Source organism: Phodopus roborovskii, unplaced genomic scaffold, assembly GCF_943737965.1.
Source record: "Phodopus roborovskii unplaced genomic scaffold, PHOROB, whole genome shotgun sequence".
Classification (NCBI taxonomy): Eukaryota; Metazoa; Chordata; class Mammalia; order Rodentia; family Cricetidae; genus Phodopus; species Phodopus roborovskii.
In genome coordinates, this window is record NW_026126480.1 from 20108467 (window position 1) to 20123990 (window position 15524).

At 48.5% G+C, this 15524-nt stretch overlaps 1 protein-coding gene across 8 annotated transcripts in view; it reads left to right on the forward strand.

The window, feature by feature from the left end:
* Nucleotides 1-15524, forward strand: part of Ampd3 (adenosine monophosphate deaminase 3) — a 54114-nt gene that overhangs the window by 10552 nt on the left and 28038 nt on the right. Inside the window, exons 1-3 of one of the 8 annotated variants that reach the window (XM_051192681.1) lie at nucleotides 300-399; nucleotides 5727-5904; nucleotides 9363-9588. In XM_051192681.1, coding sequence (XP_051048638.1) covers nucleotides 5886-5904; nucleotides 9363-9588 — 245 coding nt within the window. In that variant the 5' untranslated portion in view covers nucleotides 300-399; nucleotides 5727-5885. Of the gene's footprint in view, nucleotides 1-60; nucleotides 152-280; nucleotides 400-482; nucleotides 696-849; nucleotides 964-5591; nucleotides 5905-9362; nucleotides 9589-15524 lie in introns of those variants that run through there. The other 7 variants (XM_051192677.1, XM_051192679.1, XM_051192682.1 and 4 more) reach the window with 7 other exon arrangements.

Here is a 15524-nt window from a genome sequence, read left to right on the forward strand (position 1 = left end):
CCATGGAAGCTGAGAAACCGGTCACCCAAGCCTGTGGAAAGTGTGCCTCACACAGCGTGGTTGTGCGAGGGTGGCAGGCCCCCGGTGCTAACTATGGGAGCAGTGTTCCAGGAAGGAAGGCGTGGTCAGCAGGCTCCAGTGCTGGGAAGAGGTGAGCAATGGTGCACAGAAAGCTCCCGCTGGCCATGGCTACTCGGAGGTCATTCCGGACTTTGAGGGGCGGGCATAGAAACCAGACCGTAAAAGGCTGGAGAGCAAGGGAGTGTGTGTGTGTTTGTGCTTGTTTGTGTGTGTACATACGCGCCCGCCTGTGTGTTGGGAGGGGCGAGAAGGTAATTCAAGGGACCCGGCAGACACCTGGAGAAAACCAATGCTTGATGATCAGTTTAGCTACCGAGAGTAAGTGTCCTGGCGGGGATCGAGCCTCTAGAATCTCGTTTTGGTGAAAGTCTTGGTGGGGAGGGTAGGAGGTCGGCAAACACCTTGGGGCGCGGCGTTGCAGCTGAGTTGGTGGTAACAAGGCACAGAACGAGTATCCTTGTTGGCATCTGACCCCAGACGGTGTCGCGGCCCCAAGGAGCCCGGGTGGAGCCGGGCTCGCTTCCGGCCGAAGACAGGGCGGCCACCGCTCCCGGGTGCTCAGGTTTCCTGCTGGCAGCGCGGCCCAGCGCCTCGGGTAGCTGCGGGTCCTTCAGGTAGCGTGAGATCCGCTGCGCAGGCCGCTTGCGCTCCTCCAGACCGGCCACCCGGGTCCTGCTGCGCAGCGCTCAGCTCGGTCCCCGCCAGTCGCTGGCTCCTGCCGGGTAGGCACCGGCTGCAAGCGCGGCCTGGTTGGGTCCAGCTCGGCGCGCCCGGCCCCACAGGCGTCAGTGCACTGCAGCCGCTGCCCTGTGCGTCCTGCCTGGCGCAGCACCTGCGCTCCAGCCCCGCAGCCAACCCGCATGGCCCTGCCCTCCGAACCGGGTGAGTGCGCACGATGCTGCGCCGCCGACCTTGGGCCGGCGTCCTGCGTCCAGTCCCCTGAGAACGAAGAGACCTGAACCTCCGCAGTGCCCACCCCAGACCTTGTCCCCTGTCCTGTGCTGCCTTTCCCTACCCAGCAGTGGCGTGGGCTGCCCAGGCCTTTGGTGAGCCTGAAGCATCCAAGGTTCCTATCTTAGATCAGATTCGCAAAAAAAAAAAAGAAAGAAAGAAAGAAAGAAAGAAAGAAATTAGGGAAATTAAAGGACCCGGGATATGTTGGATCTTGAGCTCCTGGATAAGTTTTTAGGTGCTGGAGACCAATGGAATGGGTTTGGCTGGGATGGACTTCTAGCAGGAGGCAGAGGTGTGGACGGGATGGGAGGGTGATAAGTCGTTTGAGTCCCCCTTTCTTACCTCCTCTGTCACTGGGCAAGGAAGAGTACAGCCTTGATCTAGTAGGTTGGGTTCCGCCCTTGAACTTCCTGCCTCTGCTTTGCAAGCAGATTTGCTAATGGCTGGTCTTGGCTGGCAGAGGCCTGTGATGTAAGAATGAGAGGCCCTGGATAGGAGACTACTCCTAACTAGATTGTCCCCAAACTGTATGTAACTGGAAGCTTCTTGGTGAGAAATAAGTCAAGTTACTGAGTAAAAGCGGGCAGCACTGAGTCCAGCACAGTCCTGAGTAGTCGTGGGCTGGACACTGAGAAAACATGCCTCCCTGGATTCAAAGAGTCAGGGATGAGTTGCTGCAGAGCCTCTGAGCCAGGCAGAAGCCTCTGTCACCCCTGTTCCATCATCAGCTCCACCTCTGGGGAGCAACTTGGAGGGACTTGGCTTGCTCTGAAGAGGGAGTCCTCTCTGGGTGGGTTGGTGGGAGACTTTGATCTTTCAGGCCTGTCCATCCTTAGCCCACCCTCAGACCTGAAGTCTTCGATACAGGTTAACAGACTCCACCTACATCAAGAAGTTCTTCGAGATAAAATGTTCACTTTTCTTGCTCTTACTCTTACTAGTCACTCTTCAGATGGCCTCTAAACCAATCACAGATCTTGACAGTATCTTGGGCAAGTTACATGTAGTCTTAGATTTAAGTAAGAATATACTTTTCTCTCCTAAAGCAGTGCAGTCAGTGGCCTGGTTCTGCTACCAAGTATACTAATTTATTTCCTCCAAAAGCGCTGACTGCCGTTCTAGGACAAGAGGCAATGGCTCTCTGTCTTTTAGCACATGGTATGAGGAGCTGATGAGGGTACAGGCTGATGGCTCAGTCCAGGATGTTCACAGTCACTAAGAAGTAGCAGTGGCAAAGGGATAACTTCCCTACCCCTTCAGGTCTGGCGTCACATTTAGACATGACTTCTATCTTCTCGTACGCAGGTAGGAACTTGGGAGAGTACCAGCTCCACCATGGTGTTTGATAAATGTCAAATAAAAGGAGTTGGTGTCCGTGTGAAACGTCACATTCATTCCCCTGCTGGACTCTCTTGTGTCTGATATCATGATGATGAAGAAGATAGCGACGCTGACAGATAATACCTATAAAACACATATGCTGAGCTAGGGATGAGTCTAAACACTTCTCATGTGCTGACTAATTAATCAGGGCATCTCATGGCACTGCTATTTTTGTTACTCTTCTTTTATAGGGAATAAAAAAGCCACGGAAAGTTTCGTCATCTGCCCAAGGCCATATAAACAAGTGGTGGGCCAGGATTCAATGCCAGGTAGTCTGGCTTGAGTCCATATTCTTAACCATACACACAACTGACTTGAGATCACCATAGGGGGATTCCACCTCAACTTAGACCATTCACTCATTCATTGTCTTATGTAAACATCTTTTCAACATGCACACACGCTCATGTGTGTGCCAGCGTGTGTGTTCTTTGGAGTGCCTTGGCACTGGATTATAATTGAAAATGAGACAGGTGATGTTGTGGAGGTGATATTTTGCAGGTGTCCAACTCTTGTCACACACATCTCAGAAATAAGAAGGAAATTGATCCTTCTAAGCAAGCCTGCAAGCCTGTGCCTTGCTTTCAGAGAGCAGAGTGGTATGTTTCTTGATGACTCATAATTTGATTCTAGTCTTTGCTGCCATGTAGGGACAATTAAGTGATAAATGTGCACACACCCTGGTCTCTGGAGGAGATGCAGGCCTTTGGGTCTTGTTATCTTAGGTCATCCTGACATCCATTCAGGAGGGATCAGAAGGGAAGTGAGGAAGCTGGGGAGATGGCTCAGTGGATAAAGTGCTTGAGCATGAGGACCTGAGTTCAGATCCCCAGAACCCACATAAAAATAGGGTACATTAGTACTCATCTGTAAACAAAATTGGCTGATCCTGGGCCCTTCTTACCATGCTAGCTGAACAGTGACCAGTAAAGAGACTTTGTCTCAGAAAGATAAAGTGATGAGCAACTGAGGAAACTGACATCAACCTATGGCTTCTACATGTTCAGGTGAGTGCACCTGCACACACACATGCGCACGCACACACACAGAGACCTGAGGCTTTGAGTAAGGGATGAACACTTAGTCCAATTGAGGTAAATATCTCATGAGCCACAAGAAGCAACAGCGTGCCAGTCTCAAGGTAAACTGTGAGGTCTTGAGCATCACAGGTCCTCCTGAAAGAGTTGTCCCTGGTCATTTAATCCTAAAGGCCTTTGGCCTTCGCTCTGCCTGTGTCATCAGAGCAGACCTGCCTTACTCCTCTGTCTAGACCTGGTGGAGTTGACCTTGCAGTTAGCTTGGTCTCAAGATGGCAACTTTCTCTAGATTGGAAACTGAAGACCAAGTGGAAGGTGTTTCCTAGCTCTGATGTCACGAGCTATTAATACGTGTTCTTTCCCACGATGGGATGGTCAGTGAAGCTTTCTTTACTATGGGACTTCTCACTGATGTATCTCCCAGTAGAAACTGTGGAGACAGGGCTGCACTTGGGAGGCAGAGACAGGTAGATCTCTGAGTTTGAGGCCAGCTTGGTCTATGTAGTGAGTTTTAGGACAGCCAGGACTACACAGTGAGACCCTGTTTTGAAAATAAATGAGCAAACAAACAAAAACCCAGAAACTGGGTGGGACTCTCTATAAAAGAAAACAATATTTTCAGATCTTTTTCCCTTTTGGATTCTACAGACTACTTTGTTTAGAGCAAGGCTATCTAAAATCCCATTAAAAGTAGAGAATAAAATTATCTGAGTATGTTGGACTCAAAGTCATGGTCCAAGATGCTCTGACCACTTTCCCCACATATCATTGCCTTCCCAAAATGCCAGCAGTAAGAATCGTTTGTCTCATTTGTCTTTTGACTGTGTGTGTGTGTGTGTGTGTGTGTGTGTGTGTGTGTGTGTGTGTGTGTGTGTGTGTGAAGGCTAGAGAGGGCGCCAGAGCTAGGATATACATGCTGGGATTGAACTCAAGTCCTCTGCAAGAGCAAGAAGCACTCTTAACCACTGAGCCATCTCCTCTGTCCCTTGACAATTTTAAGGACTCGGCTTCCCCTTTCCCTATGCTTTAAGCACATTAAATGATTTCATGAATAAACATCCCCCTTCCTTCCATGCTGTATGTGGCCCGCTGACTATCCTGCTTATGAAACAGTTGTGTGGACAAATGGATTGTGATCTCTGGGTTGCTAAAGCCCAGCAACAGGTCATATGTCAGCACTGTAATCCTGCTCTGGGCTCACAGGCATTACAGTGTGGGCACAGCAAGGCACAGCCTCTTGATTGGACATGAGGTGGTGACTCAGGTCCAAGACAGGGCCACAGTTAGCCTCCTAGTAAACAACTGACCTGTTCTTTCTGGGCTCCTCTCCCTAGGATTTCAACAGCACCATGGAAATAGCCATCTCTCACAGGGGAATTTCCAAGACCCACACAGTGTGTATCGCCACAGCCTCCCCATTTTCCTAAAGGGCTGAGGAAAGGGCTTGTGTAAACCCTTTATTTGTCTGTGTTGTCCTCTGTGGGTCACAGTTATAGAATCCAGCCTGCACTTTGGAATACAACTGTGAGTAGTGGGGAGAATAGGAGGGCTGGGGTGAATTTGGTCAGGCCAGGTTTGAGGTGCTTCTGTCCTGGCTGTGAGTGAGGTGTATGTACATGCATGTGGGGGGTGGGGTGGGGATCATGTGAAGGGAATGGCGCTTGTCAGTCTAACCAGTCACCTGGATGTGTGGGTTCTTTTGGATAGGGTGGGCTCTTTTTGTCTCAGCTGCCTGCCCTTCTGCTGTCTGCTTCTGTATGGAGGCTGTCCCTTATTCTGGGCTCTGTTCTTTCCTGGCCAAGGAGGAAGCAATTTATAGGCCTTTCCTCTTTTTTTGAGGGGGAGGGGAAGGAGGAGGTAGTGTTGGGTCCCCTGTCGACTCCTGGGGTGCCTTCAGGAGGGTGGTTTTGCATGATGGGGCTTCTGAGAGCAGGCAGAGCAGTTCCTGCTATAGATGAATCCCCTTGATGATGTTAGCCTTATTATCCCATCAGGCCTAAAGTGAGGTTCATACAGGAAGCAGCCAAGGTGATGGTATCACCAGTCTCTGCTCAGCTTTCATTGGAGCCTGGGCGTTGGAGGGAGGGTAGCTTATCCTGTGTGGCTGCCCCGGGCAGCAGAACGAGCTGCTTTCATTTCTTCTGGTGAAGGCTTGGAGCAGGGCCAGGAGTTGGTATTCAGGATCCTACATCCATTTTGCCTTGGATAACCAGCATTACCTGAGGCCTTTAGAGCTTTTGGAAATTTTCCACTTGCATTTCGTATTCGCAGGAGAATTTCCAGGCCAGACTTTTCCTGCTCACAGATATGCAAAGCAGAGACCTCCCACCCCAGCCACAGCAGGGAGGACTCAGCTAGCTGCTCCCGCCCTGACTCAGCTCCAGCCAGCACAGGCAGCACATCGCCTGGGTGGCATCCTCAGAATCAGTTATGGAGACACCAGGCTCAGGTCTGTGACATGGGTACTGCATTGAGGTTCTGGCAGGAGGAGGGAACAACAAGTTTGTGATTTTGGTGGCATTGGGCCACTTTTCCGGAGGGGTCTTAGTGCTGTGCAAAGTTGAAACTGGTGGTGTTGTAGCGCTTCCTAACTCCTGGACAATTGTTCATGGTCATTAGAGGGTGCTGTGTGTAGCATTAAGATAAGCTGTATCGTTAGCCGACTGATGCTGGTGAATTCACAGCTAAGCCTCACAAGCCTGCTGGCTTCAGTTGACAAATGATTTAAAGCCAGGCATGATGGGGCTGCTGGAGCAGAACTTTACTTGGCATCTGTAGAGTGGGCTTTCCTTGGCAAGACTGGCCTGGCATATGCTAGTAGTTTGGGAACAGGATGGCAGGGTGTCCATCTAGGATGCTCAGAAAGCTGCAGATGTGCTGCAGGGTTCAAGGCCCACTGAGGTCCATTTGCACACAGGTCCATTTGCAAGACTGGGGCATGGAAGCCTGGACCAAAGTCCTCACCATATGTGGTACACTCATCATAATCCTTTAGCTGATTCATGCAAGTTCTGAAAAGAAAAGGATCTTGGGAGGGGTCAGGAGGGAAGAGAACACGTGTGTGTGTGTGTGTGTGTGTGTGTGTGTGTGTGTGTGTGTGTTGGGGGGGGGACTAAAATACATCACATACGTGCATGAAAATGACATGCTGAAACCTGTTATTTCATACAGTGAATTTACACTAATAAAAATTTAAGAGAGAAAAAAGGAAAGGGGCCTATAGGGAAGCATTATTCAATGATCCAGGAGTCTTGTGTGCCTGGGGGACCTGGGGAATTCCATGTCTCCTCCATCATTGAACTTAGGCTCAGCCTAGCAAGGAGCATGTATCTTCTCTTGGGGCCCAGCCTGAGGGAGACAGACTCAAGCTAAGGAAGAAGGGAATGATCAAGTGTAAGGAAGGTACATGAGGAAGACTATGTTTGCTTGACTTCAATAAGGAAACAGTGCTTCAGGGATGGAGATGGTGGGCTATGGTGTAAGGAACCTTGGGCATGTGGGCTGTCCCAAATGTCCCTTCCTGAGGGGTCCAGAGTGGCTTAGGTTGTGTGCATCTGTTGAGTAGAGGGAGCAGCTTTACACATGATAGGAGCTAGGCAGAGAGTATTTTTCTGTGTGGGGCAGGTGGGAAAGGGCCCAATAGTCAAATACTGGAGGAAGACGTTTGACTTACTTTCCTTTCATGGAGTCTTAAGACCACCCATTTTTTCTATTATCTTAGTATCTTAAAAATGAAATTAGCTAGGTGTAGTGGTGCATAGTTTTAAACTAGCACTCATGAGGCAGAGTCAGGCAGATCTCTGTGAGCTGAAGATCAGCCTAGTCTACAGCAGCAAGGTCCAGGTCAACCAAGGCTACACAGTAAACACAAAAAACAAGATGAAAACAGGAAATTATAGCAGCATTAATTATTAAAATAAGACATCCCAGCTGGGTATAGCAGTTTATACATTATAATCCCAGAACTCAGGAAGCTGAGGCAGGAGGATCACTACAAATTTAAGGCCAGCTTGAACTAGAACAAATATCAGGTTAGTCTGGGCTATATAGCAAGATTCTATCTTAAACAAAAACAAAAACAAAGCAACCCAAATCAAAACAGCTATCCCCTACCATCTGGTTGTTTTGAATGTGTAACACTCCCATGGCCCTGATCCTAAGGGAATGCATTTTTATACCATTGTAATCAAAGTACATCACAATTTCATATATTATTTCTTTATTTACAATTACTTTACAGGATTACAAAAATGTGGCTGCTCCTGTTTCCTTGGTTCAGATTATCTTCTTGGTGATTTCAGGAAGTTTCATTTGCTTGGGTAGTATTGGCATCTGCTGCCCTTTGTCTGGGTCTCTCTGTGTCTACTTCTGAGATGTGACATAAGGTTCAGGATACTGCACTTGACCAATGGACTAGGAATTGGGGCACAGGGTCCCACTTTGTTCCTGCTTGCCTGCCAAGCCTATTTGTACTGCCCCATGGTTACCTTCATCTCGAGCTTCTGCTCTGATGGCCCCAACCTCCCTCCCACACAGCCATCTCTATTCCTCTTCCTCCTCAAAGTGGATAGGTTTTTGCTTGTTCTTGGCTGATGTGCTCCCTGGCTGCTCTCTGGACCCTTAAGATTGGATGAAGTGGGCCTTCCTCCCCCTTCCTCTCTCATCTTCCTTAGACTGAGAGGCCCAGAAAAGACACATCCCTGGGGTGGGGAGGAGGGAGGGATTTGGTTTCACAATCAAGACCACAGACATGGCTCTGACTGTCCATTACCAACCTGTTTTCTTCCTTCCTGTGTGTGTGTCATGATTAGCCACACGTGCTACAGAGAAGATCAGTGCACTGCATCTCCAGTGCAGGAAACCTCTCCACCACTTACAATAAGAAGACCCAAGAGACCGCTTACAGTGCCTCGTAATCTCGCAGATGAGAAAAATGTGAGGCCTAAGAGTGACTGACCCAAAATGGCCTAATGAGCTCTGCTCCTGTAATTGCTTCCTGTCCTTGACTGAGAGCAGCAAGGCCCATCCCACCCTCATCTAGCCTGGCCAACAAAACCACTGTCTCTTGAAATAGCCTTAAAGAAACTTGTAATAGGTGGTGGTGGTGGAGGAACCCCTCCCCACACCTCACAAAGCTCCTGGGGAAGGCATCAGGACTATAGGCAAGGTCTATTTACCCAGTTATATGCTCAGGACAGAGAGGAAGAAGGAAGAGAGGGAGGGGAAGGAAGGGAGGAGAAAGGACATTTGAAGATAGGAGGATAGCAAAAGCTTCTTTTAGGAAGCGAATTTTCAGCTGAGTAAAGAATGTTACTGTTAAGAGCCTTTGAAGTGTTTGCTGGATAGTGTTCCTGGATAGTTCCTGTTAGATAGTGTCCTCTTAGATAGTTCTGGAAGGTTGGGGGAACTTGGGATTGTGGTCTCAGAGTCCTTCTTTTCAGCTCGAAGAGTACTCCTGGATATCCCCGGGCTCGGCTGAAGCTCACTGTTAGCCCTGAGCTTGGGCCTTCTCTCTTGGAGGGGACTGGGATGGTAGAGGGCTGGGGGTCCCTGGCAGTCTTGAGAAGGGCTGTTCTGATCCCTGTCTTGACCCTCTCAACTTTGAAAGTAAAGAAGGTGGGGTTGCATTCCCACAGGTTGGAGAAATGGAGGAGCTTAGGTGATTAGTCCGTTCTTTGGTTTCTGACATTTGCTGCTTATGAAATGTGAGCCGCCCGTGAGCTTCACACCCACTTACTTATGAAGCTAATTTTGAAATCTGGTCTGCTGGCTGGGCTTGCTCTGGGTCTTCATCTCCACAACTGACTCAAGGACCAGGCCTGGGGTCAGTGGCCTTCTGTTCTTTACTCTGGGGACTCAGGACATCCACAAAGCCAGGAAAACTCACATTTGTTCTTTCTTTGTCAGCCGAGATGCCTCGCCAATTCCCCAAGTTGAACATGTCCGATTTGGACGAGCAAGTCCGGCTGTTGGCGGAGAAGGTGTTTGCTAAGGTGCTCAGAGAAGAGGACAGCAAAGATGTTATGTCCCTGTTCACTGTCCCTGAGGACTGTCCCATTGGACAGAAGGAAGCCAAGGAGAGAGAGCTCCAGAAGGAACTGGCAGAGCAGAAGTCTGTGGAGACAGCAAAAAGGTTTGTTCCCACGATCTAGCTTTCATGTGTGTAGAGTTGTGTGACCTGACTTGGGACACCTGAGGGAGATGACACCCTGGGTCTCTGGTGCTCTCTTAATCAAGGCCATTTAACTCACTAGGTATTTAGTGAAGGATACCTTGCTGCCTCTGCCTGCTTGAAAAGTTCCAAGGCCAGGCTACTTGTGTGTATGTTCATGCATATCCATGTGCATGGAAGAACATGTGTGGGGGCACACATTCATGTGGGGGCCTGAGGTCACTCTCGGGCACTGTTCCTCAGAAACTGTCTACCTTGTTTTATATTGAAAGGTATATTTTATTTTAATTTAAAGTTATGTGTAGGCATGTGCATATTTGAATGTGAGTGCCTGGGGAACCTCTGAAACTAGAGGTGGTTGTGAGCTACCTAAAGTGGGCTTTGATCCTCTGGAAGAGCAGTATGCACTTTTAACTGCTGAGCTGTCTCTTCAGCCCCAATATCTATTTGTGTGTGTGTGTGTGTGTGTGTGTGTGTGTGTGTGTGTGTGTGTGTGTGCTGGAGTATGAACATAGGTATTTGAAAAGGCCAGAAGAGGGTATTGGTTCCCTCTTGGATCTTGAGTTACAGGTAGTTGTGACTGCTTGAGTCAAGCCTTCTGAATGAGCAGTGTAAGGTTTTAACTGCTGGAACACCTCTCCAAACACCATCTCATTTTTTGGGTCTCTCACTGAGACCTGAGGCTCTCTGATTAAGCTAGACTGGCTGACCAATGGGCTCCAAGAACCTGACTGTCTCTGCCTCTTGTGTGCTGCGATTATAAACTTATAACACCAGGCCCAACAGTTTATGTGAGTTTTGGGGACAGAGCTTAGGACTCCATGATTGTGCCATGGGCACTTTACCAAGTAAGCCATCTCCCAGGTTCCCCTGCTGCTGTTGTGGCAACAGATTATAGATGGAAACACACACCATTTTCACATAGCATTTCTCTCTTCAGGAATTTGAGGATTTAGGTAAAACACCAGTTTTTACTTGTTTTCATTTTTGTTAGCATGCTTCAATGTTTGCCAAGCATGAACTGGGACTGTAGGTGTCACAATGTGTACTATAGATAAAGTTTCTGCTCTGTGGATCTTACGCTGGGTGGGGACAAGAATTAAGTAACTGTATACATTAATAAAAGAATGACAAGTTGTGATAAGGACTGGAGTAGTTTATGGTTAGACAACTAGAAAACAGGAAGCACCCCAATATTAGAAATAGGGTTATAGTGTAAGGAATTGGTTATATGGTTCATGGAGATCTGAGAATAAAAATAGGGGAGAGATTTGCCAGAGGCAACATGCAGTAGAGGGCAGTCACCACCTCTAGGTGAGACAGACAATAGACAGATGTGTGCCTACATCTGGAGCTGGGGTCACCTGGAAAAGCTGGACTAGGCAGTAGCTAAGAGCTACCTTCAGGGCCAAGGTGCAGGCCAGGATTCTCTCTCTCTCTCTCTCTCTCTCTCTCTCTCTCGTATTAAATATTTTTTATTTGTTTTAATTTTTTTATTAATTTATTTTTTACATTCCAATCCCAGTTCCCACTCCCTCCACTCCCTTCCCCTCCCATAGGAAGTCTACTAAGTCTGTCCCATCAACTAGTTGAGGCAGGACCAAGGCACCTCCCCACCTCCATGCCCCTGTGTCTAGGCTGAGCACGGTGTCTCTCCATATAGAAGGGGCTCCCCTAAGTCAGTTTGTGCATTAGAGTTAGATCTTGGACCCACTGCCAGAAGGTTAGGATTCTATCCCTCACTTTACCCTTCCTAGACCTCTGTTCTCACAGTCTCGGTCATTGGCCAAATCTAGTTCAGAAGCCAGATGACACCCTGGGAAGGGAAGGAGAGGGCATAGGTTAGATTGGAGACAAATGGGCCTCAAAGTGGCACAAGTGCTACCAGGTGGATGAATAAGGAATTGTGTGCATGTGTGTGGGGATGGGGAGGTGGGGGAGGGTTAGGAGTGGCGGCCATGAGAACGGAAGCACACTGTTTAAAGGTGGGGTCGTTGAGGGTGGCTTTAGTTGATACCCCAAGTCTAGCTATAGTTTGACCTGTGGCAGCCTGACAGGGAGACAAGCCAACCAGAGCCATAGGCCCTCACACCTTCAAGGAAGCCCATTCAACAAGAAGGAGCAATCCTCTGCCCTGTGGCTGAAGATGAGTGGGACCCATCAGGCTAGCTTTTTGCACCTAGTAAACAGGTCTCGGGTAAGAGCAACAAGGAAGTTCTAATTTTCCTGGGCAAGGAGAATTATAAAGGAATAAGGCTTCTAGGGGTCTTTATTGGAGCTATTAGTCAGGTCCCTGTCTGCCCTGCACCCTGCGGACTTCAGCAGCAAAGAGCTAAGAATGCCTTGGACCTGAGAACTCTCCCTGAACATTCCTCTGGGATAGACCTCTCATTTTACTTTTTTTTTTTTTTTTTTTTTTTTTTTTTTTTTGAGGCAGGGTCTCATGTACCCCAGGCTGGCTGTGAACTCTTGGTTCTCCTACCTCCACATCCTATGTTCTGATGTTACAGACGTGAGCCACCACGCCTGGTTTATATGGTCCTGGGGAAGGAACCCAGGGTTTTATGAGTGCAAGGCAAGCCTTCTACCAGCTGAGACTGAGCCATACCCCTAACACGGAGACCTCCCTTTTGAGAACAAGCCCCACTCCCTTTTTCCTTGGCAGGACAGGATTTTGGCATTTCCTTGGAAGGATGAAGTTGGTATTTGTATAAAGAGGTTGATATTTGTATAAAGAGGCAGGGGCAGAGCTTGGCCATCTGGAAGATCAGCCTCTGCTTCCCTCAGATATGCCCTTGAGCCCTTGAAGGAAGGCGTCATGGCTAGCCACTGAGTGCCATCCTTGTATCAGGAGGTAGCTGGCCCCAGACCTACTGCCATGTTCATCCTTGCAAAGTAGAAGGAGTCAGACTGTGGTGTCCCTTGTCTACGCTGCCTGGCATCACAAGGGCTGGCCTCAGGGGCTGAATGCTCGGCAGGGCCTTCTGTGTTCTGTGAATAGGGCATTCTGGGTCTTCATAATGAAAGCAGGAGTCCCTGGCATTTGGTATTACCAAGAATAATAAGTGTCTGAGGCAAGTTTCCATTGACATCTTCAGAGGGAGTCTGTACTTTCCCATCAGAGCCCAAACCCAGAGCAAAATGAAAGCTTTGTTACTCTCGATTCAAATGGCACTGTGGTTTCCAGAGAGCCTGCTGCAAACTCTGCAGAAATGTATCCTGTCTTTTCCTGCTAGGTGGAAGTTTCCTGGTTTGTACCTATCTGATTCCCTGACTTGGGAACTATGTCTGCCTCTCACTTCCCACGGCCCTGCCTAGGCCTCAGCCAGGTTGGAGACCAATGGGTGTCAGCAAAGAAGAGGGTTCTGCCTTTCCATTGCCACCATGCATAGGACAGCTGCCACTCACTAGCATGCTTTGTGACTCATGGAAAAACAAAAAAACCTTTCTGGGACTCAGGTTCTTCCCATCTAAAAATGGGGGGGTGATAATGGCCAGCCTTTATGGGGCATTTTGAAGGATGATGGAATTAGCATATGTAAAAAAGCTTAGGACATCATGTCTGGGTCATGGTTCACCATGTAAATATTGCCGCCTGGCTTCCTGCTGCTGAGGTGGGTGGCAATAGCACACGCTGCTGTTGGATGCTGATGGTGTGGCAAGTCCTAGGCATCACAGTTTTGTAGTAGTCCTTCCTTGGTGTCCCAACCTGGCTGACTAGGCAAGTAGAGCTCTTGGGAGTTGCACAAGGGCACAGTAAGTGACAGAGCATGTCCTGTGGCCCCACACTTTAACCAGGACACTGTCCTGCCCCCTGAAGTGACACCTGGAATGTTAACTGCTGCTTCTTAGAGACATGTGGGGAGAAAAGCCAGCTATAGCTTCATTTCTGAAAGACACCTGGATCCTTGATTATTTGTCTGATGTCCCAGGGACCCCTGGGGCTGAGTTTATTCACCTCTCTGCTCACTGGAGGTGCCTTTATGTAGCCATTAGATACCCACATCTCCGGGGACCATACCTTCCCAGGTCCTCATCCATCAGTGATTCCTCCCAATGTTCTGGGATAAGTGGTGACAAGGACCTTTGGGGCACAGGCCTGCCAACAGCAGCAGGTCTCCAGATCCCCAGTCTATGAGTCTGTATTTCCAACTGTGACACAAAATGGATCTTCTAGTTTGGGACACACACCTCCCCCACACTCCATCTGCCCTGAATGCCTGTGGTGCTAGCAGAAGGCTCTTCATACGGCACCATATTTTTTCTCTTATTTAGACAAAACAAAACACCTACAACTCTTTTTAAATCTAATGTAGAGGCACAAGCTGGGAGCTGAGCTGTGAGGAGGAAGATGAGCACCTGTCACTTGGCAGCCTGCCAGGTAGGAGTGCCAGCTCTTGGAACAGGGCAGGGTTTAGACAGCCTTGGTGGAGTTGGGGACCAACTCAAGGCTGCTCAGAGAAGTGCTAATTTTGTAGGTCAGGCCCAGATTTCTAACCAGCAAGACCACTCACTGAGGATTACCTCCCTCTGACAATAGCCCCTCTGACAATAGCCAGGTTTCTGCTAGGCAGGTGGGTAGGTGGGTGAGGGTCTAAAGGGTGGAGGGTGGGCTGCTTTTGAAAGTCAAGTTTGGAGGCTGGGCTGGAGGGCTCTGCCAGTGGGTCGTGCATTCCCTTTGAGGCTCACATGTGTTTCCTAGCATGTAGAAGGCACAGCTCACAGAAAGTGTTTGGAAAAAAAAAAAAATCAGAACTGTTAAACATGCAGGCTTTTAAACGACTGGTGCCTGTTCACCTGGAAGGCTGGAATGGATGTTGTCTAACAACCTGGTGATCTCTTGCTAGTAGTCTAAGAGCCAGCCTTCCTGAATCCCCCACATCCTGAGCTTTGTCTCTCAGTAAATAGAATCCATACCTATGAAAGGCCCCACGTACTCAGCATGCTCAATTAATAGACCCCATCTTTAAACCCTTTAAATCTTCCTTAGGCCCCATGCCTGAGCACTCAGAACTCATTCTTATGCTAAAGTCACAGGTGCTTTGCTACTGGGATGTACTTCCCAAGGGAGTGCAGATGTAGCCAGGCCTGAAGCTTTGTTGTGATAACAGTCGCACAAGGAGACTTTCCCCCAAATTTTACTGTGTTTAAATGTGTAAAAACAATAAACAGCTTGGTCAGACTCTAGAAGTTTTTGACCCGGCCTCAGCTAAAATGCTGACGGGAGTTTCATCCTTAACCTCACCTGACCCCCACACTAGCAGAGTTCAAGTCCTACTAATGCATGTATTGGAGCTCCGCCAACTTTGAGGACAGCATGGAACATTTTCTGAGAAACCAGTGTGCATTCTAGAGCACCTCCATCTTTCCTGTTTCTTGCTGCCTTTCCCTCTTCTTTTTCTTTTACAGCTGTACGGAGATCATTCATGTGCCGTGTAATCCACCCACTCACCGTGTGTGTGATTCACCGGGTTTTAGTGTACTTACTCATATGTCACCAGTATCATGATCAGTTTGAGAATGTCATTCTTATTTTAATTTTTAATTAATTAATTAACTTTGTTTATTTGAGACAGGGCTTTGCTCTGTATTCCTGGCTGGTCTGGTACTCATTATGCAGCTCAGTCTGACTTCAAATACATGACAATCCTTTTACCTCCAGCCTGCCTCAGTGTTCCCTGCTGGAACTATAATGCTATGAGACCAATACTGGCCTTGGGCCCATGGCCCTCCTGCCTCAGCCCTTTGAGTATGAATCTGTACCACCGTGTCCAGGCTTTGAACTTTGTCATCATTCCCAGAAGAAACCCAGTGCCCTTGACCTGCCACCTCCTAGATCCCCCCACCTCTTGTCTCATTTTAAGACATATTCTAATAAACGTGTCTATTATGATAAA